The sequence below is a fragment of the Haemaphysalis longicornis genome, unplaced genomic scaffold (assembly GCF_048455015.1).
Source record: "Haemaphysalis longicornis isolate Haplotype H1 unplaced genomic scaffold, Haemaphysalis longicornis Haplotype H1 scaffold_7, whole genome shotgun sequence".
NCBI classification, from domain to species: domain Eukaryota; kingdom Metazoa; phylum Arthropoda; class Arachnida; order Ixodida; family Ixodidae; genus Haemaphysalis; species Haemaphysalis longicornis.
Window position 1 is genome coordinate 43,792,634 of NW_027526422.1, and position 23,226 is coordinate 43,815,859.

Genomic DNA, 23,226 nt, shown 5'->3' on the forward strand with positions numbered 1-23,226 from the left:
AGTTCCCCAGGTACCTTCGCTATATATTAAAACCCTCAGAAACAGCCACCACTAACCAAGAAAGTTCGTTTGGCAGAAAAAAAAACGCGCGGCAGGAATGAAGGCCGCTGAAGTACAGGCACGATGGCTGAGAGCAACAGTTTGCGCGGTCGCAGTTGCTACAAGAGCAGATATGACTTTTAAGGACGATAGTTTTTCTTGGGCTATTTGAACGGCTACTTGAAATTTTGGTCTGCCTGTATGCCTGTCTGTCCCTTGCTTCGACGTGGTTGAACGATGCAGCCATTTCAAACATCTACGTCCGGTTGCAATGGCCATACTTGCAATGGCCATACTTGTCAATATTGTTGAGACAAAACAGACATTACGCATATCTGAGGCAATATAGCAATACATTAGTGATATTTGCAGCGTTCCTTTAGTAAAAAATTGGGCCCATCTCCCCGCGAGGAAGACTCGAGTAAATGCGTCGCATAGGGGGTGGGTGTATTGCATTAACGTTTAGTGTTTGGGGAGTTGGTGGTAGTGAATGCGTTGTATCAGCAGCTTCTTGACGTAGTTTGAATGAGTCAAGGATATAAGGAGCGTTCGTAGCCTTTAATTCTGTGTCGGCTTTGTGGCGCAGTGGGAAGAGCACCATGTACCTTGCGTTCCGCCCGCAGGGTCGTGGGATCGAAACCAGGCGCCGATAAGTATTATTTTTTATATAGTGTAGGGGGAGGGGTGCGGACCTGTTGTTGAGAGCGAGGAGGGTAGCGTGATGCGGAAGAGGAGGAGTGGGGGAGAGGGCGCACCTGCGCGCTGAGCTGTTGCGGACGGACGGCGGACGCTACATGTGAGTTAAAGAAATGCTCTGCATTTAAAATGCATGAATGCTTGATACACAAGGGTCGCCCGCGGAACCCCTAGCAGCATTCTAAGAAGTCAAACGGCAACAGTAAGGAAAGGTTCCAATAGATGGCGTGTTGAACGAGGTTGGTGTAGAGGGAGCTTTATAGAGGCACTCTAGGTTGGTGTAAGGTCCCTAAAGTTTTAGGGGCTTAGCGTAGTATAGAGTGCCTCGATGCGAGCGAGCGCGGGCATCAAGGCACCCTAGAGTGGTGTAGGCTGCTTCAATTGACGTGCGCCTACGGCGTACGGCGGCGCTGGCCTAGAGGGTGCAGCGTGGAGCAGTGGAACGCGGTACATTGAAATTTACTTGAGCAGACCTCTAGCGTGTTTATCTTGGGAGAAGCGAGACGGGAGAGGAACAGCACGAGAGGTGAGCGGGAAACAGAAGGGGGCATTTACTTGGCAGGGGCACCAGACTATCGTCTTTCGACGACGTTTGCAACGAAGTGAGCAGATACGCGACCGATTTTTTTGCTTGCGTTTTTAGTGAAAACACCGAAAAGGTTCACGTACCACTTAAGGCGATTATATCAGTACAACCAGCACACCCAAATAGCCACTTCAACGCAAAGTTTGAGTAATAATTGTTGAGAAGGAGACAAGCCGCCGAGACCCTTCCTGGCGATTATTTTAATGCAGCGGACTTATGATGAAGATCCCAGGCACGGATACTTATTTTGCAACATGCTCCTAACGAGCAAATGTAGCATTTTCTGCACAAAAAACTGTACAGTTTATACCATACCCCTCTGTAAACATGCAATTCAAAACCACTGAATTATGCGACACACTCTTTAGTGGTGCAACGAATTGCTGATCCCAGCGCCGTACAAGGTTTTGAGTATGCTTAGTCATCGGGTCCTTCAGAATAGCGTTTAAGAGCTTGATAGTCCTAATGATAAAATAAAGTGCCACGGCGACCAGAGTTCTGATAAGCACAAGTATCCGCTCCATGCGCGAACAGGGAAATATCACTTAGCACCTTTCGCGCTATCGCTGTCTAAACACAGGCAGCGAATACGCGGTGCCGTCTCCCATATGGCTGCGACTGCAACTGCTTAGTGCAAAGAAATGAAGTGTCTCTGGGAGTTTTGACGCTTTCAACACCTTGTGAACGGCCCTGTTTATATAGTATTTAAATGCATTTTTTTACGGGGAAGCCTTTCGAAAACTGTGTGTACATTTTTTGTAACTGTAAAACTGTCCGCTAGGGTAAACCTAGTGTTTCTTCAACCGAAATAGGTATCTTAAAACGAATTTCTGCAGTGGTTCTTTTTTTCTGGTTTACTTTTCCATGAGAGTAGTTTCAGCCACAAAAGCTGACGAAACGTGGGAGATTCGAACGGAGACTCGAGCACCTTACGGCACCTAGAAGGCATGAAATAAGGAAAAGTGTTCTCCGTCCCTTTGTCCGTCAATACACCTATACGACCGAGCGAATTGGCCTAGATCCCCGCTAGTGCAAAATTGAAGCTAGTTTATAGATCCCTCCAGGTTCCCGCAGCTGACATTGTAAAACTTCGGGCAAAGATCACACCTGTCCAATCCCGCGGTTGGTCTCGCCCGTCATTTTCCAGTTCCTAGTCTCCCTTTTTTTACCTTCACAAAAGCGCACTCTCCGCCCCCTTTCAATCTAACATATGCGCCTTAAGCCCCACATCTGCTTTCTGGTATTTCAAGTACTGCCAAATATACCGTGACTACACTACGAGCTGATATTTTCGTGCGCAGCGGCTTCTTTGCCATTCAGACTGGCCTAACCGTATGTAAATACCATCTAATAAGGTTAGAGATTACAATGGCTCGGTATTGCGCGTTAGTCGGCCAACACAGGAATTCCTCGCAAGCAAGGTGTGCGTGGATGAATCACCCAGAGGCACGAGGAGGCAAGAAACCCTGGCGCCAGCGGCGGCGGCGGTTTCAAGTGGCGGCTTCTATATCCTCGGTTCACCGGACGCTGCGGGCCACTTCTTTCCTTCATACACGTATGAAAGACGGGTCCACCGAAAGGAAGCAGCGGTTTCAAGTGCCCAAGATCTTCGGTTTCCAACCGTCGGCGAGAGCAGGAGGCCACTCTGTCTTTACGTGCTGGGAGCCGTGTTGAAATTCCGTTCTCACGGGGCCTCCAAAATTTTTTGATTGATTGATTGTGGGGTTTAACGCGCCGACGCAACGCAGGCGATGAGGCGCGCCGTAGTGGAGGGCTCCGGATTAATTTTGACCACCTGGGGATCTTTAACGTGCGCCGAAATCTCGTACACACGGGCGTTTTTGCTTTTCGCCTCCATCAGAAAAGCGGCCGCCGCGGACGGGAATCGAACCCGCGACCTCGTGCTCAGCAGCGCAACGCCTTAGCCACTGAGCCACCGCGGCGGGTGGGGCCTCCAAAATGAAGACTTGCGCAAAGTGGTGCAACTCCGGCACAAGACACGATCGATGACGTGGATATTCACCCTTTCCATCGACCAAGTGGTCCGTGTGCATCAGCCACGCCTCATGTCGTGGGCGGTACATCAAGGGTCATCCACTGCCCACCTGATTGGACAACCTGTGTGAAGTTAAATTCCCTAGCCAGGGATCTGGGGAATACGAACTCTATTTAAACGACTGTATTCGTGTTATTCTTGTTCTCCTGTCTCGACTGTCATCATGTAGAATAAACCTCCTGTACAGTTTCCTCGTAAGCAGTCATCTCGAGTCTCTAGTCCGACACCATGGCGAGCCGGGACCTTCGGGCCTGAACGAGTCAGACAACCCAAGGGCCCCTCATCTCTAACAACGCTCTAAGTCGCGAGTAAATTTAAAAGTACCGCTGTCCTTTCTTTTCGTCGATGGAGTGACCCCGCCTTTGAAGACGCCTGCCCGTAAAGCGGCACTTAACCAGCTGCCAAAACATTTTCCCGGTGAGAAGTGTTCCTTAACAACCAAAAAGTCAAAATACGCTCCGAAATAACTAAACATCAAGACTTTAAAGAGTGAGATAGAAGCGAATTGCATCGCAATTTATTGTTGACGAGGCCGCAAAGGGTGGTTGTTGTCTTGTGTCTTCAAGCAGTTACATAATAAGAGAGACTTAAGACTGATAAACATTAAATAAAACTTCCTGAAATATGGCATGTTGGGGGTTTCTTTAGCTGTCAAGAGAGGTGCAATTTGCCTCAAAAGTAGGTATATAAAGCAAGTCACAGCCATTATCCGGTACTCTGGTCTTGCATACGTAAAGGTAAGTCATTCGCATTTAAGTTCAGGAAACGCACTGATACACTTCCAACTTTCCCATTTTTAAATAAGAATCGTTCACAAATGTGAGAAATCTGGCGCCGTTTTGAGGTTATTTTTAGTGGCAAAATGAGAGATAGCTTGTTTTAATGTGTGTAAATTACAGTATGGTGCAAAAGTGTCCCGTTGAAATGCGGTCCACGAAATCGGCTCCCCAAACCATGCTGCGAAGAAACCAGGGGCGAGGATGTAGAGCTTCACCGATATCTGCTTCTCGCGTTGAAGTGACTGCGTACTTGTCTTACAAGTCTGATGATGATGGTTGGATGTTTATGGCGCAAGGCCAACTAGGGCAAAGAGCGCCAAAACAATAAGTGTCTTACAAGTCGGCCAATATACACGCTCTAAGTCGCGAGCAAAGTTAAAAGTACCGCTGTCCTTTCTTTTCGTCGATGGAGTGACGCCGCCTTTGAAGACGCACTCGCCTGCCCGTAAAGCGGCATTTAACCAGCTGCCAAAACATTTCCCCGGTGAGAAGTGTTCCTTACAAGTCTACTTACAGGTCTACTTAACAGGTCTACTTACAAGTCTACTTACAAGTCTACTTACAAGTCTACTTACAAGTCTACTTACAAGTCTACTTACAAGACTACTTACAAGACTACTTACAAGACTACTTACAAGACTACTTACAAGACTACTTACAGGTTATGATGCCTATGCAGAGGGTGATTCCAATGACGCCGTAGAAGGCAACACTCAGCAATATGCCGGAAGCAACCAGCAGGCTGCCCAAAATGGAGACCGTGCGCAGGGGTAGCTTCCTCAACAGGACTCCAGACACCAGCCCTGAAAGCATACGCCATTGTTAGCTCGTGTACCTGAATGGGATATGAACAGTCATTCGGTATCGATTTTTTCTGCATAATTCACTCTAAGCTCCCTGAATATATTGAGGCAGTATACGCTTACCCAAACGTTCAGTAACAGCGCACAAACATGACTTTTACCATCGGGTCATACGACACCGTAAAACTGCACTATAACCGTAGCCCAAAAATGCGAATTAGTTACGATCCTGCTCATATTCCCGGCCTTATCTTCCGCCTTTCTCTGCAGTGTGGGTACCACGCTACCTTCTGCGTCCTCTAGTGGGCTGTGAAAAAGTATCCCACTGTCTTGAATATTTTTGTAACCGTATTACATGAATAAACTGAACTGAACTGAAAAAAAAAACTGAACACTGATTCTGTTAGGATAGCACCCTCTACCATGGGTCACCAGGGAGGTTCATAAAACTGGGAGAGTCAAGAAGCGTGACAGCCTCAAGACGTCCTGAAAAAAGGTATCTTCCCCAGATCCGACTGCTCTACAAAGACGTTTGTTCCTTCCTCCTCTTGACTCTTCTGGAGCAAACTCTGACACAATTCATTCGCATGCCACACTGTCACGTCACACTCACCGAATATATTTGAAACAGTTCCAAGTAGGCTGAAAGGCCACGAAGCGGCCTGCCGGGAGGCGCCCATCTCGTTGATCATGGTGACGAACACAATGCCACCGCAGCGGTTGACTATCATTGTCCAGAACAGGCACCAGCTGCATGCCGCTGCCACCAACCAGCTGCGCCCGCTGTCCTGCCGAGACTGCGCATCCTTGGGAGCGGACATTGTAGCTCCAGTGGAAGCCACTGAAGAGCCCTTGACAGTGTGTGTCCTTGATGGTCTCACGAGGCGGGAGTCTCTGCTGCTGGGTAATGTTCCCGAGTCTGGAAGAGCCCTTGATAGGACAATGTCATTGTGGAGGAAGTTCTCCTCCTTGAGCGCCTGCGAGAAAACAACAAAAGAAATGGTCGTACAGGTTAAAATCAGGCCGAGTTCTTGCTTGATGCGCTGCAAAGGGCGCCCCATGTCAGCATATCCAGGTGGAAGACATTTACATGCGGGTGACGCTGTGAATAACGCAACAGAATCGGTTAAAGATGGATATTGGACATCTACCACATCGTTGTGTTGGTTGACTTCGTCTACAGGTCTTGCGTGTCTGTGTGCGCCGAATCGAGACGTATAGCCATCAACTATAGTTGCGATACATCTTGTGTTGAAATGCCAATGTGACATTAGGCCGGTCGGGATTTCTGATTTAGAAACAGCTGCAGCTCCAACTCACGTCATGCCGAATATCTCGTTTCGTGAAACCTCTGACGACAGACTGACGTAAATGCCAAATCCCGTTAATTTGAGAAGCGTACGCAGGAACGCGAAGATGCAATAGTACGACGCACACACCAGCTGCGCTGTGTCCCCGCCTTCTTGTTCCTTCGGTATACATCTTCGCCCGCACATGCGTTCGTCTAACGCTGCATCATTGCCAGTTATAAGTGCACACCAAAGCCACTTCATTATCGCAGCCTTCGGGCCACGTTTAACGACCGATCGCTTCCTTTAGGGGAGTGAAATATATATATAGTTACCCCTTGTTTATACTGTTCGCTTTGATGGGGCCCAATGTCCGTGCCATCAGAAAGCGGATCGCAAACGCATTTATTTTTCGTTTTTATCTGTATGTATACGCACGAATATGCAGCGTCGGCTATCCTCAAGTTAAGGAGATTCAGCATGACGTTTCCGTCATAAGGGTAACGGCTCGCCCGCGCATATACATACTCGAGAACAAGTAGGGAACGGCAGTACCTCATGTACTGTATCCCTAAGCGACGCACCCGGATGTCAACTTGCGCGCGCATTTTGAAGGGAGCTTGATACGAAAGCGTGATATTGTCTGCCTTTTCTCACGCAGTTTGTTTGTCGTCGCTGCAGTGGTTTATAACCATACTAGGTCCAAAAAATCGCGGAAACGGCTCGTTCCACGTTCAAAATATTCCCAGTAACGCACTACTTGCGCAGCGCGTACTAACTGTAGCATCAGGCTGCGGTGATGGGGCACAGCGGTGTCCGTTGCCGGAGAAACACGTTTCAGCTCAGCTTCTGCAGTTTTCGTGAGCCGCCACATTTAAGATGCATCTTAGGGTTCGTTTCAAAGCGAACAAAACCACGTTTTCTTTTGTTCAAACCTGTTCGCTTTTCTTCGAAGTTTTTAAAATTTTTTTAGCCTTTTATATCACAAATTTAGAAAATAATGTTTCTTCTAACTGTACAGCATAGATCCGCTGCCAGCTCGAGAAAAAAGAAAAATTTCCTTGGGAACCTAGGCTTGTTTACGTGCTTTGAAGGCAAAAGCCTCGGAGATTATATTATAAGCCTTCCTCACTGCTGCAACCTGCTTGCGTCCTTGTTCGCATTCACTTCTTCGTTTTTAAAGACGATAGTCTTCTTTGGACTACTTAAACAAAACAAATTTGGCCCACCCGCCCACCCGCTAGTCCGTACCTGTCTGCCTGTCCGTCTGTCTGTGTGTGTCCGTCCGTCCGTCTGTCTGTCTGTCTGTCTGTGGCTCGATTCAGCCACCCGGCCAAAGTGAAAGAGAAGCTACACAATATAGGTCCTCATACGTGTCAACATTGTTGAACAAGAACACGACATCACGCAAATATAAGGCAGAAAATCAATACATAAGTGGTATTTGCTGCGTTTCTTTATTAAAAAAATTATGGGTGCTTGCTTTTTGCGATAGCAACTTAAATACTTCATAAACGGCAGAAAACCGTCGCCTGCTGTTGCCCGCGCCACCTCCTGGCGGCATTTAACAAATCAAACGGCAAACGCAACAAAATGTTCTACTAGATAGGATACACGTTCCGCTTGGAACGCTCGTGGAGTAGGGCAACGTGGTTCTATAAACGTTGTAGTAGCGTGCCTCGATTCAAGCCCGTCTCCGCCGTACCGCAGCGCTGGCATCCAGCCACCCGACGTGGAACAGTCGAACGCGGTAAATTTAAATTGAATTGAGCACACCTCTAGCGTGTTATCTTGGGAGGAACGAGACGGGAGAAAGGTGAGCGGGAAAGAGAAGGGAGGCATTTGCTTGGCAGGGTCACCAGTCTTTCGCCGACATTTGCAACCAAAGGAGCAAATACGCGCGGCCATTTTTGACACGAACATCTCAAGGAGAGGCAGACCGGCCGCAATTCACGCGGCAGGAGTCCCCAGAGTCTGAGCTCTCCTCCGCGTGTGCCTGTTCTGCTCCCGTGCCGTCACGTTGACCTGTCAGGCGGCCCACACCAGGCTAATTCTTGTTCCCCCTCCGGCAGGGCGCCGAGTTAGCCCAGTGGCAACGCACTCGGCTTACGTTTTGGAGACCCTGGTTCAAATTCCGCACGAACCCGAATGTGTCTTCCTTTATTCAGGTTCTTTACAGCGGCGGTCACTTTGGTACCATTTGTGTTTACGGTAACGATGGTCAGTTTTCGCGGTTCGCGATAAATCTCAGCCTATCAAACTAATAAAGCCGTCATCGAGGGTGACCATTTGGCACCTGCCGTGCCCCGAGAGGGTTTTTGATGTACGAGTATTGTTACATTATATTGCCCAGAATACGTTCACATTATTCCGGAAAGGCTCAAAATATGTGCTCCGCTGTCCGTAAGCGAGGGACCGAGAGAGACAGCAAATGTTCGGTCTCCTAATACAAGACAATGGCAAAGCAAACGCCGCCGTCGACAAGATCAAGACCAGCGCGGAGAAGATCCTAGCCATGCTGAGAAGGGTTTCAACTAGAAACAGAGGACTGAAGGAAGACGACGCCCTCAGACTCGTACAGGCATTCATTACATCCAGGATAACATATTCGGCCGCGTATCTTAATCTCAACAAGACGCTAAAAAACACACTCGATACCATCATCAGAAAGGCCACCAAGCAAGCCCTCGGCCTACCCATCTATTCGGCGACCCAGCGCCTTCAAGCCATGGGGACACACAACACACTCGACGAACTCATAGAAGCCCACCTGTCTAACCAGCGACTCCGCCTGAGCCAGACAAATCATGGCCGCGCGGTGCTGGATAAGATAGGGTGGCGCAAGGAGAGAGGAACAATCAAGAGGTCCATCCCAACTGAATGGATGACGACAATCACCACCAAGCCCTTACCCCGGAACATGACGCCGGGGAAAAATGATGGCAGGAGAGAAGCCAGAGCTCAGGCGGTTAATTCCAAAATGCAGCGGATTGAGGGAGTCCTATACGTGGATGCGTCCCTCGTCAAGGGCAGCAGCAAAGCAGCAGCGGTGGTAACCGACGGGGAACGGTTGATAAACAGCGCTGCAGTCAACACCAGAGAGTCAGTGACAGCAGAGGAAGTGGCCGTAGCCCTGGCGCTCGTCCAACCGAGTGCCAGGGTGGTGGTCACCGACTCCATAAGAGCATACGGCGGCTACAGGAAAGGGGTGATCTCCTCAGAGGCAGCCGCGATATTAACGAAGAACAGGGCGCCGGAGCGAGCCGTAGAGCTCGTATGGGTGCCTGCCCACACACAGGTAGCCGGCAACGTCATAGCCGATTATCATGCCCGAGCGATGACCCTCCGGGCAGGGCAGGACACCGACACCACCAACCCGGAGCTCACGTACAGAGAGATTACCTCCGAGTATAGGGAGGATCGGCGCACCTTCCCCGAGCCGCACCGCACCCTGAGCAGGGAACAACAAACAATCATCAGGCGCATTCAGGCGGGTTCACTTACACACCCAGTTCTGATGAATAAATTTACCCAGAAACCGCCCAGAAACCGAAGAGGACACTTGTCCATTTTGCACAAATAGCATAGGCACTCTCGCACACATCCTCACGGAGTGCAATTTACTCAAGTCCCCTATACCCCCCACCCCCCCTCCACCCTCCACTACCCCACCCCATGAGCGATGGGAGACCTTACGGTCCAGCCCCGCCCTGCCGATCCAGTTCGCGCTGGCGACCAGGGGCCAGGAGCTGCTGGCCGTATATGGGTCCCGAAACCGGGGAACCACCCCGTCCGACGTCTGAGAAGACGCTGTCATTTTATTTGAGCTCAATAAATGTTTTCTACTACTACTACTACTTCAAAGAATAAGAGATTAGCGAAAGCGGACTAGGAGATGAGAGGTTAGTGAGATAGAGATAAAAGAATAGCGAGATCGGACCGCGAGTGTGTTAGTACTGAGTCTGTCGCCTTATCAAAGAAAAAGCGTGATTTTTTTTAGTCAAGTGTGACGTGATGTAATTGTACTATGACGTGGGCCAGTATATCGTCAAGCAACCCGCTCGAGAGTGGGCCATTTTCACAGACTCAAGGGCTGCCCTTCAATGTCTAGCATCTTTTCCAAAAGACCAGCTTGTGTGTGACATACACGCTTTAAATCTCCAAGCTCTCCAAGCGCACCATCACATTGCACTTCAGTGGATTCCAGCCCATTGTGGGATAACTGGCAATGTGAAGACGGACATTGCTGCATCCGTTGCGCATAAGCATAATGGATCGGCAATAGCTATACCATTCTCCAGGAAAGATGCATCTATACTTGCATCCAGCGTGGCATGGAATATGCAGCGTGCAGCCTGGGATGACGTATCACGTCATTATGCGCCGTTATATTTCATAGATCCCAACTGCAAATTTAAAATGCCACCAGGACTCCCCAAGCGGGTACAAGCAATTCTACATCGCATGCGGTTGAATGTCGCATACACGCGCAACTTCCTCTTCAAGATAAAACAGGTTACGTCGCCACTCTGCCCACACTGTGATGTGCGAGAAACCCTGCAGCACCTGCTCTGTGAATGTGCTCGATTCAGTGCTCAAAGAGTATCCCTCGCAGTGACTTTGGGACTGCCGCTTTCCGTGGACATGCAGCTAAAGGACGTTTTAGGACCATGGGCTTGTCTCAAACGTGATTTAAGGGCTACCAAAGCTCTGATAGAGTACCTGCAACCACTTCCGGTCACCGAGGCGAACGGTCGTGAAATCATGAGCTCGTTTCGAGCGGCAACAGCGGTCGACGCCGACCGCGGAAACAGGACCGAAGGAAAAGAAAACCAGGATTTTCAGATTATCTTGCCGACGCTGCCTACCGGACGCATTGTGCTCAACACCGTGTTTCTTCACGCCGACGTAAAGGGACGACCGTACCGAGTCGAAGACTTCAGGGACGCTCTGGCCCAACTTGGTGCACTGCCCGAGGTAATTTCTTTGGGTGCCTATCAAATCAATCATGTTTGGGCTGTGACTTTTAGGAGTGCAGAAGCGACAAAGAAAATGCTGACCACGACGGAGCTGCAGGTGAAGGGGCGTCGATGCCTCGTCATCGACCCACAGAATCAGGAGGTGAAGCTGAAGCTCCATTGGCTTTTGCACGGGGTGGCAGACGAGGACATCCGTTCAGCGTTCGTGCCCTACGGCAGAGTCAGCGAGGTTACGAGGGAACGCTGGCGGGTCGCCGGCGTGAACGAAAAGACTTCTACTACGAGGACTGTGCTTCTCAAGCTCAAGTCAGGAGTCAAGATCGCTGACCTACCTCACCAAATTCGTGTTGCCGGAGAACTGGCTCTCGTCGTGGTGCCCGGCCGGCCCATGAAGTGCCTTCGCTGCAACGGTGAAGGGCACGTGAGACGGGAGTGCAAGGTGCCTCGGTGTTCCCTGTGTCGACGCTTTGGCCATGCTGAGGCCCAGTGCACGAGGTCGTACGCGAGCGCGGTTGGGCCACCTGGTCACGACGATGAGTCCGAACACCTCATGGATGCCGAGGAGGCCGAGGAAGCAGCCAAGGGCACGGGGGATCAGGAAAAGACGGAGGAAGAGGCCACCACGTCAACGAACGCTTGCGAGGCCATAGCGGCAGCAGGCGGAGGAGACAACGACGTGCCGGAGCAAGCTCCGGCTCCCACGGATGACCCGTCGAAAGACGGTGGCACCCGAACGAACGCCCAGGCAACGGTCAACTACGCCCCCGACGCCATGGACGTGCTCGGGAACCCGGTCGCCAAACGGTGTCACATCGACGTTGCCGAGGGTGGCGTCAGCGACCCCGCAGTTCAGGCCGACGAGCCGCCGATGAAGACGACGCCGGGACGCCGCTCGACGACGCGGCTTAAGCCAAGCGTCGCGGTGGAACGCAGGAGTGTAGAGGCGTCGGGAGCGTCTCAAAAACAGCTCGACGACCCGGGGACCAAACGCGTCGCTTAGCGACGCGCTGGATGTGAGCGGTGAATATTATGCCCCCGGTTTCCATTTCTTCACGGGGAAATGTCTTCTCTGAACCTAGCTACCCTAAACGTCCGTGGTCTCTCGAGTAAAAGACGGCAGAGTCAGGTGCACCGCCTGCTAACAGATCTAGACGTAGACGTCTTAGCGGTTCAGGAGACAAAGGTAGAGGGGGAGGAGGAGACCGGGGGCATGGTGCAACGTTTCACGGCGCGGTATTATGTGTGCGTCAGCCACGCAGTTGGTTTTTCTGCTGGCTGCATGTTATTGGTGAAAAAGTTGCCGGGGCTTGGAGTGCGAGAGGTGTGCTCTGGCTTGTCAGGGCGACTCGTTGTATGCGATGTAGTATTGAGTGGTGAAGAGTGGCGAATAGTGTGCTTGTATGCGCCGAATGAAGTTAGAGAAAGGGCTGAATTTTATAATAACATTAGGCCGCATCTGTTGACAGACAAGCGTCTTGTCGTACTAGGGGATTTTAATTGTGTCTTATCCACGCGAGATAAGATTAGTAATCGGCCATTTCGTGACGAGAGCACGGCTGTGCTGCAGGAAATAATAAATACTATTGGGTTAGTGGATGTGGGCGAATGTCTAGAGGGAGGACGGGAGGTGCAATTTACACATTTTCAAGGAGTCAGTCACGCTAGACTGGATAGAGTGTATGTATCGTGTGATTTAATTGAAAAATGTGAAGGGTACGAAGTAAAACCTGTATCATTTTCAGATCACTGCCTGGTGGTGTGTAATCTAGGATACAGGAAACGGACCAATACTTTCACGTGGGAGCTATGGAAATTGAATGATAAGTTACTTACGGATGAAATCTTTTTTGAAAAAGTGAGTGGTTTGAATCGGAAAATAGAAGGGGATAAAATCGGTGAACAGTGGGAGTGGTGTAAACAGGAGGTAAAAATGAGGGCCATTGAGAGGTCCACTGTCGTACGATACGAACAGAAAATTATAGAAAGGACACTAAGGTCAAACCTAGAAAAACTTATCCGTGAAGAGTGCAATGCGCCTGGGGTGTTTAGTGAGGATATCAGAAAAATGAAACAGAAACTTGAGGCGCTTGACGATGAACGCTACCGGGGAGCCCTCGTGAGAGCGAGAGTGGACCGATTAGCCGGTGGAGAGGCCCCTACCAAGCGTGCTTTGGGTATAGAACGGGCGAACGCTCGACGTAATCATATAAGGGAGATAGAGTGGGAAGGACGGGTGACGGGTGATCAGCAAGAGATTGAACGGGCTTTTCATCACTACTACAAAGATTTGTTTGCCTTCCGCAGGGCTGAGGTGGAGGCCTTTAAAACCGAGTTTATCAGTGCTTTCCCAAGGATTGATGAAGACTACAAAGAAAGTTTAAGCCAGCCTATTGCAGTTGCTGAAGTTGAATGTGCGATCGATAGTTTGAACAACGGAAAGTCACCGGGTCCAGACGGATTAACTGCAGCCTTTTACAAAGTCTTCAAAAACGACTTATCGCCACTTTTGGCAGCACTATTTAATGAGGCCTTCGAACTGAAGGCATTGCCACCCTCTTACGGAGAAGCGCACACGATACTCATACCTAAAACAGAGGACACGGACAAACTTAAACATGTTACAGCATATCGCCCTATATCCTTGACAAATGTCGATTACAAAATTTTTATGAAGGTGCTTGCACAAAGAATTCAAACAGTCATCAAGCAGATTGTTGGGCCTCACCAGACGTGTGGCATAAAAGGACGCACTATTTTTTCAAACACACACAAGGCGAGATGTGTGCTGGAATGCTGCGACGCTGCCCGAGCTCGCGTGGCTGTTCTCCAGCTTGATTTGGAGAAGGCGTTTGACTGTGTGTCCCATGAATTATTGTTGCTGATTTTAGATCATGTGAACGTTGGAACAGTCATCAAGGAGGGGGTGGCTCTGGCGTACCGAAAGTGCACCACGAGATTAATTGTAAACAAGACGCTGGGGGCCCCCATCAGCGTGGAACGGTCGGTACGCCAGGGCTGTCCTCTGAGCCCACTTCTTTTCTGCCTGTATATTGAAACGCTCTGCTTAAATATAATTGAAAGTGAACACATTCGCGGGTTTAAGCTATGCGAGGCAGAGGTAAAACTTCTGGCCTACGCAGACGACATTGCTCTTTTCTGTACGACCAAAGATAGTGTTACAGAAGCGGTGGACATTGTTAAACGTTTTGGGTCAATCACAGGTAGTGGGGTAAACTGGGGGAAATGTTTGGGATTCTGGCATGGGGACTGGTCTTTGACACCGGATTTTTTTGCCAACGTGAGCTGGGAAACGAGTCCCGTTAAGTATCTAGGGACGCCACTGGAGTGTTACCAGGACAGCGAACCGTATTGGCGTGCCCGAACGCAGGACATACGCGACAGGGCAGAAAAGTGGAAAGGGGTTTTTCTTTCAATGTTTGCTAAAGCGACTGGTTGTAATTTATTTTTTATTGCCAAAGTGTGGTACGTTATGCAAGTGTTGCACTGCTCGCGTTTGAATGTACAGAAAATGCATCGTGCATTTGCTGTGTTTATCTGGTCATCTACATGGGAAAGGTGCAGTAGAGATAACCTTTTTCGACGCGTCAAGGAGGGCGGGCTTGGGTTGTCGCACCTGTTTGTCCGCCAGTTGGTGAATAGGTTCCTTTTTCTTCGCGATACAAGCGATCCTTTTTTGCGAACAGTTTGCCAGGTGCGGCTGTCTCAAGCACTGCCGGAATTTGTCGTATCCAGTTTGCACATACAGGGAAGGATTTCAGGATATTTTAAAGAAGTTGTCATGTCACTCAGGTTTCTGTCAACTCGTTTTTCGATGGAATATTTGAGTACAGTGTCACGTAGAAAATTATATAAAGATGTTTGCGACAGTCTGTTCCCGATACCACGATATAGAGAACTGTACAAAGAAGGCCCAGGGCAGGATGTACTGAAAAGAGTTAAGCGTATGGCTGTAAAACCGGGGGTGAAGTCATTTTTTTTCAAACTTCATTCGGGGACACTTACTGTGCAAACATGGTTAAAAGAAAAGGGGTTAGATACACCGTGGGGTACTGACTGTACAATTTGTAAACAACCGGATAACATAGACCACGTTTTTATACACTGCTGGATGGCGGTTCACTTTTGGGATGTTATGCAGCGAACTTTACACAAAGACTTCCCACTTACCCCGCATGGTATACGGTATTTACCCACACAGAATAACGAAGGAGTCCCCTACGATTTAATAATGCTCCTGGGCCTTCACAGCATATGGAGGGCGCGCATGGCGTGGCTCCATGGTGACGTGGATGCCCGACCGGCCCGGCAGTTTCTGCGGGAGAGTGTCACGCAGTTCGTTGAGGGGCTGAGAGTCCAGCAGCCAGTACCAGATTGGTTGGATTTTTTAGAGCCGTTAATTTCTCTAAAGTGATGATTAAATAACAAAGCCTAGCCGGAAGCACGGCTGGTATGTTAATGTCGGTGTTTGTTGTACCAAATGCAGTGTGGTTATTTTTGTGTTGTAAGTGTGTGTTGATGACTGGTAATAAAAAAAAAAAAAAAAAAAAAAAAACACACAGGTCTAGACCAGTCGCTGTAAATAACTCGCCGTATCTGTACGCATCAACTTCTTGAACATCATCGCCATCATCTTCATCCCGTCATCAACTGGCGTAGCAAGTTAGACATTTTAGCCCAGCTAACATCGCCAGACTTCATTAAAGATCGCTCTCTCTCTCTCTCTCTCGTCTGCTAATAAAACGGTTGGAAGTAGCGCCTCGCGTGTGTTGACTCGCTTGTACCGTTGTCCTAGCGCTTCATTTCTTTGTCATGTTCTATCAACGGGCCCAAAGCAGCACCCTTGTGAGGAGATGGGCTTGGCTTCACGCTTCCGGGAGGCGTCCTCAACCCAAGATGCCTTGAGCGCGGGCGGCATACAAAGTCCTTCCCGTTAAAGAAAAAGACTAAGCATGCTCAATAACAGTAACCAGCTACATACAATGTACGCTCTTATCACAGCGAAAGAGTGAAAGAAAGCAACGTTGTTACTTTTCCTACAATCTCGCCGCGAAATGACTCCGGGGATTAGGTAGAGGCGATGACTCTACGAGTGGCGTCTACCTTGCTTCTGCACAAAACCAGCGGCTATTTAGCGATGGGAGATTACACAGCTTTTTCTCTTCCGTTATCCTCACGGACACAGGCTGGGCTTCACTACACAAGCGCCCCAATACAATTACGCAAATAAAATGCTACAGCCAATGCCTCCATGCACAGTTACAACGGGCTTACGGAATGCCACAAGAACTGATAAAGGATTTCAGGGTTAAGACCCGAAGCTTGGTTTTAAAGACGATAGTATTTCTAGGGCTACCTGTTGCTTGTATTCACTAGCGAGGCGCGCATGCAGGCAACCATGTGAGTGCGCCGCCACTCGTTACGTCGGGCTCCGCGGGGTGGCGGTACTTGTCAATGCTAAGCACATGATTGTGTTGCACGTTAACCAACTCTACCTGACCGAACGCAAAGTATTGCCTCGGGTCCAATGTGAGTGCGATTAATAACATCTCTGTTGACACCACCGTTGAGAATCGAGTTGAAACGGAGCAGACGACGCACGCCGGCTTTTTTTTTTTTTTTCGGTGCGCGGGCGCAGTGGCCTAAGCCGCGCCATGTCCGTGGCACATCGGCCATGTCTGTTGCCATTTCCAGTATTGCCAAGCGGTGAAATTGACAGCTAAACCTTTCAATGAATCCCACGTGTACACAAAATCGGTCCGTCCGTCCGTCCGTCTGTGTCACTGGATTCAACCGGCTGGTCAATAGCTGAAAAAATCCTTCAATAAGATGTGTACAACGGTAAACCATTCCTAACTACTACAACCACTGGCATGAGAGAGAGAGAGAGAGAGAAGGCTCTTTATTAGAAAAGAAGGCCGAGATGTTTGCCGGAATCGCGACACCGACATGCTACTCGGCGAGGGAAGGGGGAGGGGGAAAGAAAAGGCCCCATAGATTACAGGGCAGAAGAAAGAGGAAGAAAGAGAATAAATAAAATAAGACAGAAAAATAACAAGAAAATGACACTCAGTTTGTGAGTAGTAAGATTACAAAGTCAGTCTTCTAAACTCTAAATCACTGCAGCGACGCCAATCTCGTCCAGATAGTCGAACAACGCCTCCAGTACTTTGCGTTGAGCTGGTGGAGATGGCCATGGACCAAGAAGTACTTTCAAGGTCATTGGTCCTGGGCTGAGGCGCTCTAGTTTCTGCGCAAGACTGCATCTTGCGTGTATGTATGCAGAGCATTCCAGCAGCAAATGCTTCACGGTTTCCGGTGACCCGCAGTTGTCGCAGTAAGGGTTTGTGGTGACACCAAGTCGAAAAAGGTATGCCTTCGTAAGCGCTGCGTTGAGACGAAGTCGGTGATATAATGTCTCTAATCGGCGCGGAAGTACCTCTGGCAGCCTCATCCTGAGCTCAGGGTCTATGTAGCGTAGGAAGGCATGGTGGTGATCTGGAAGGGACCAGAGGCGGTTCCGTTCCATTGAAACAAGCTCCTTCGCCATAGTTGTGGCATCACGCTTAGTGAAAAAAATCTTCCTCACATTGCGCATTTCCAGGCCCCTGCGAGCAGCTTCGTCCGCCTTTTCATTTCCTAAAACACCACAGTGACCGGGAAGCCACTGAAACGTTATACGGTGTCCAGCGTCGTTGGCAAGGTGGTGCAGGTATGTGATGTTGCGAGAGGCATGTTCATGTAGGGTGAAGCAGTCGCTGCGTCGCAGGGTTTGGAGAGCCGCCTTCGAGTCTGTGAAAACAGTCCATTGCTTTGGCTGCTGGCGTAAAATGTAGCGTATAGCTTCCTTGATCGCGTGAAGCTCGGCGGTCATCGATGATGTCGCACGCTCGAGGCGATAGGAGAACGTCTGGCCAGTAGCGGCAATAAATATTCCAGAGGAACTGCGCTCAGATGTGCAGGAGCCATCTGTGAAGATGTGGTTTGCGTCAGAGTACAGCCAGCTGATATGCTGAAGTGTTAATTGTAAGAGTACGCTTTGAGGCATGCTCTTTTTGGAGTCGATTCCGGGGATGCTGCATCTGATATGTAGGGGCGAGAGGGTCCAGGGTGGAAAATTAGACGGCATTGCTTTTGGTGCCTGGGAGGGAACAAAAAGATTTAATGTCCTGAGTGTTTGCCAGAAACTCGAATTACCATCTTCAACCATGCGTGTTAGTATACGGCTCTTGGCGTGCAGCCGATGTCGCAGATGTATTCGCACAGTCTCCTGGAGTCGAATCACTTCCAGAGGCAGACAGCCAGATTCAGCGATCGTACCTAGGCACGACGACCCTTTCGGGAGGCCGAGTTATGCATGATCCCTTTATGGTGGCCCAAGAATACGTCAGGCGTCCATGAGGAAATACGTAAGTACATAACCGATAAAGCAACATTGTTTTAATTAAAATACACGTTGGAGAGGTTTTTACAACAGCAAAAAAGAAAAGCGTGTTAAAAAAAGGGGGAGGCAATTTGTGCGCTATCCCACCAGATGGCTCGCGGGCAGTGCGAGCGCGGTAAAATTTAATTCAATCCACCTTTTTCATTGCGCTGTGGCGGCCTCTGGTGGCACCGCCGAGAAGTGATATGGCAGGGGTGCAAGTGGGCCGCCACTGCAGCGGAAGGGGAATCAGCGCTGTGTTGCTTAGTTTACGTAAACTGTATAGCCAGCCTAAAGCTGCAAAAGGACTAACTATGCTGGAAGACGTACGTTTTCAACATGGGAAACATCTGAACAAGCGTGTGACGCTCGTTTCTTTTTGCAGCGGTTCCGCAAGTGTCAGTACCGGAAGGTGGCCATCTGAGGGCGTGGAAGCGATGGTCTCACGCCATTTGTTTCTTTTTTCTTTCTGGCTCTTAAAGGGAAAGGAGGGGGACATCAGCATTTGTCAGACAGCAGCATAAACGCACGCACCCATGTGGTCTTTATAAAAATCCTTGCTTGATGCTGGTATGAGCATTTCAGCTAAGGGAAAATTATACGTGGCTCCATGTTTGCCCTATTCCGCTGTTTTTTTTTTATCTGTTTTTTATCATAATGAGCATAAATGTATGCGCACATTACTTTTGTGAGCGTTTTGACCGACGCAATGCGATGTCCAAGGCAACCGAAGTCCCAACGTATCTCAGAAAATTGCTTTTTGTGGAAAATTCCTTTCCGCGAGCATGCCAGGGCAAAATTTCACCCTTCATGTTATGGTTTGCCCGACAGTTGCATTAGTAAAACATACTGTATTTTGTTTTCTCTGTGGGGGCAAAACCGGTCGCATGCTTTCACTACATGGGCTCAGTTACAACAGCAGACAGCAGTCGGGTCACCGCGGAGCAGACCGGCCGACCCCTGCCAGACTGTTTCTAGCTTCCTCCGCCAGGGTCATGCGCATGCGCAGTAGCGTTGTGAAAGAGGCGGATTGAGAAAATAGACAATACATTTACCATGAGAAAAGCTAACGAGGAGGAAAAGAGCCTGAGAGGTGAAAGGGGAAGAGAAGAGCGTGTTACGTTGCAGGGGCACCAGAGGACTATCATCTGTCGACATTTTCAGTGAAGGAAGCAGGTACGCGGCCATTTTTTTCGGTCTGCACCGTGCCCCAAGCGACCAAGCGGGGCCTGCACATCGTCAAGGCAGTATTCTCTGCTGTACTTATAGCTCAAAAGCTGTGGTAAGGAACTTAATTTTTAGACTGATTGAAGTATGCAAAATAATCGGCAGCATTGGGTGCAGGACTTATAGATCAAAAGCTGTGGTAAGGAACTTGATTTTTAGACTGATTGAAGTATGCAAAATAATCGGCAGCATTGGGTGCAGGTTGGCTTTCCAACAGAATGGAATTCGCTTCAGCCAAAGACTATCGGAAACGAAGAAGGTTGATGCTTAGGGTTGAGAGCCGCAGATTTCTTTAAGACCCCAGAAGCCCGGGGACGTGGACTATGCGACAATTTAAAGCGAGAGTCTTATACTCCTTCGAACCGGCGTATCAGCTAGGCCAGAAGTTATCCGGTGGAAGTATAGACAAAACTTCGTAATGGTAAAAAATACTTTAAGGACCGGTACACGGGGAAGACACACTGAGACAGGACGGACGCTAGACTTCAGCATGGTAAGAAGCGGTAAAGAACGGGAACGCGGAAAACAGACACTTAAGACAGGCGCGTTTACCATGTCCTAATTCTGTTATCGCCAACCAGCCCAGACTAATGCGTTGAAAAAAATGCAAAGCCTGATTGAAACTGAACACGAAAACTTTAGCAACAGTCAAGAACGACCAAGGAGTAAATACTATAACCATTAGTGGAAAGCAAAAGGATGATTGCAGTGGTATAGACATCTATTAAACTACATAAAACATGCAAGACGGCAGTAAGCAAGGGAAGAGAACAGAGAAATAAAAGTACGCTTTGGCGGAGACCAATCTATGGGACCTGGAATACCCAGAAGACCATGTCCGAAAAGGGTGCAACCAGTCCACAGGAATGAGAAAGAGGAGAGAAGTCGGCATGCTCGTTAAACAGGCATAAAGCAGTCGAACAGGACGTGAAATCTGTGGGAGACGCTTACACAAAAAAGTTACAAAACCGGGAAAAAGCATATGATTAGGAGTTGCTTATCTGCAGCGGATGGAGAGAGGAAAATGAGTAACTGACAAACCACCTCAGAATTTATATAAACGAGTACAAAGACTCAGGTGAAATCATCTTGGTAGGTCCTATGAACGCCCTATGAACGCCCACAGATCATCGGGGTGAATACACAGATGTCAATAAATCTTTTATTTTAGATTTATGTGGGGAAAACCAGCCGGTAATAGTAAACACAGGGGTGATGCAGAAAAGCTTATTAAGACCCGTTTAAGGTAGCGGGAAATTATTATATATGAAAACCGAAGAGAGAATTCAGAAAGCGACCACGAATAAATTGCCGAGAACTTCGAAAGCGCTGAATAGAAATATATTACTTCTGAGGGACTGCTGTGAACAACGAATAATCACAGGTTCTCGCCGATATGCTTGAAGACAAAACAAGCAAATGACCGAGCAAAGAATTTGCATTACGACGCAATAACTAGCTTTCCTAAAAACAAAGATGGATGAAGCCAAGCAACGGAACTAATTGAAAGAGAAGACGAAGCCAGGTAGCGGGTGCAAATAAAACAGGGCTAAGGTGTACAAAATAACCCTTATACGAAGCGGACATTCCGTCCTAATTATTAGAAAGCTTTCTCCTCACTTCACCTTTCGCGATGGCCGCTTAGAGATCAGTAGTAAAGGCACGTAACCACACTCGGCTTACCTGCGAATTGTTTTTCGTCACTTCTGGACATTCAGGCATATTAATCGGTGATGCAGACTAGCATAACTTCTACACCGGCCTCAGATAAGTCCATTAGGAAATATCGCAAACGTAAACTCATTGAATAAGACGGAAATGTAAAGAACATTCTGGAACATTTTTAGCTGTTCGAGCACTTTCGTTCGCAAAGTTTAGTAGCTGCAAAATATTATTACTAGACTGGATATCTGGCTAGATTTGCTAAATGGTGGGCCCTGGATTAAAAAAGCAGCCGTTTACGGTAACCACGAATACATGCACGGCCGTCCAAGCTGGTATGGGCACGGCCAACCTGCCATTCACGTTCCTACCAAAAACGCACTTTTTTACCCCTCTATTTATTGTTAAGCGTGCATATAAGAAATTCCAATGCTGCAGAATCATGCTGCGCCCCACGTGCAAGCGACGAGAACTCGCTTCCGGAACGTACCGACTGCCAGCAACGAAGCACCTCCGCGGCGTCCCAGCGGTCGCAGTAATACCGAGGACACGTGCGTTGCTTCGAGCGAGTAGCATCCAAACCTTGGCCCCCACTTCACGATTCCGCTGTTTGGCCAGCGCATACAATGTGTCTAGTTGTAGCCGTATACGGCTGGCCGCATGCCCAGCAGTCAACAACGGAGAGAGCGGGCTCCCCTGCCAAACTCACAGGGGGCAGCAGCGGCAGTCCGAGTAGTCGTGGGCTGCCTTGATCTGCCGGACGCCAAATCGCTCTCGCTTCTGTCCCATGCGCAGCCGCCGCGGCGTAGGCACTTATCGTTCGCAACGTGCCTTTTCTGTCAGCTCGGCACCAACAGTGCCTACAGCAACAACCGCCGCTTCACGCCTTGAGAGAGATATCGTTTCCCTCGCCCGTACCTTCTCTCGTATTCTGGTCCAGGCGGCGAGACCAAGCAGTCGAACTGCGCTGACAACCCCGAGGCAGGCAAGTCAACCAAACTACGAGCGTCTACGCGCAGCGTCACAGCGAAAGTAGGATCAAGAAAGGCAGCGCTGTCCGGGGCTCAAACGAACAAATAAGAAAGCGTTGAAAAGAAGTGTACGCGATGTTACAGAGAAACAGAACAGCCCGATTGGCTTATCCCGGCGGTGTTGGTGCTGACACGGGCGACGTTCGCGCAATCTCGGCTCGTAACACGCGGTTCGAAGGCATGGCGCGAAGTGCAAACTCGTGCCGGCGCAGATAGGGGCACACGTCTTTCGCCTTCTGCCGTTGTCGAGCGTCTCGTCTCTTACTGAGTCGCCGTCGCGATGTCGTCCAGTGACCCGGGCAACGTTGGCAGCTGCGGAAGGCATTGACTAGACGTAGCGTATGGGGAAGTGCCTGTTAAGAGGCCTCGCGGAAGCGGGAAAATACAGAAGGAAAGAGTAACACGTAATGACAGGTGCGAAGAATGTGACCGCATGGGGGAAAAAAATGGTGGGATGGCTTACTTGCAGCCTTTTTTTTTTTGTCACACTGATTATTTCTCCGGCTTTCATTCGGTTTTTGGGAAGTGTTGATGAGTGTTGCCGTACAATTTGGTTTTTAGGAAGCAAGAACGCACGTGTCGTAAACGCTCGTCATAGAAGTACGTAGGGCATCGTTGCGCGGCGCGTTTCCGACTGG

At 49.2% G+C, this 23,226-nt stretch overlaps 2 protein-coding genes across 3 annotated transcripts in view; one reads left to right on the forward strand and one right to left on the reverse strand.

Moving 5' to 3' along the window:
- LOC144145408 (monocarboxylate transporter 12-like) overlaps positions 1–22,550 on the reverse strand; it is a 43,637-nt gene extending 21,087 nt beyond the window's left edge. Inside the window, exons 1-3 of one of the 2 annotated variants that reach the window (XM_077677009.1) lie at positions 22,267–22,550; positions 5,573–5,936; positions 4,816–4,959 (exon numbers count right to left, since the gene is read on the reverse strand). In XM_077677009.1, the coding sequence (XP_077533135.1) occupies positions 4,816–4,959; positions 5,573–5,780 (352 nt within the window). In that variant the 5' untranslated portion in view covers positions 5,781–5,936; positions 22,267–22,550. Of the gene's footprint in view, positions 1–4,815; positions 4,960–5,572; positions 5,937–22,047 lie in introns of both variants that reach the window. The other variant, XM_077677008.1, reaches the window with a different exon arrangement.
- On the forward strand, positions 10,994–13,083 carry LOC144147416 (uncharacterized). Its single transcript, XM_077679547.1, has 2 exons — positions 10,994–12,240; positions 12,970–13,083. Exon 1 carries the CDS (start codon positions 11,013–11,015, stop codon positions 12,225–12,227), a length of 1,215 nt encoding a protein of 404 aa, XP_077535673.1. The 5' UTR covers positions 10,994–11,012; the 3' UTR covers positions 12,228–12,240; positions 12,970–13,083.
- Positions 22,551–23,226: the final 676 nt, after the last annotated feature.

What these genes read in the sequence shown, in the direction of transcription:
- LOC144147416 (XM_077679547.1), top strand. Translation starts at nt 11,013, where the DNA reads ATGAGCTCGTTTCGAGCGGCAACAGCGGTCGACGCCGACCGCGGAAAC.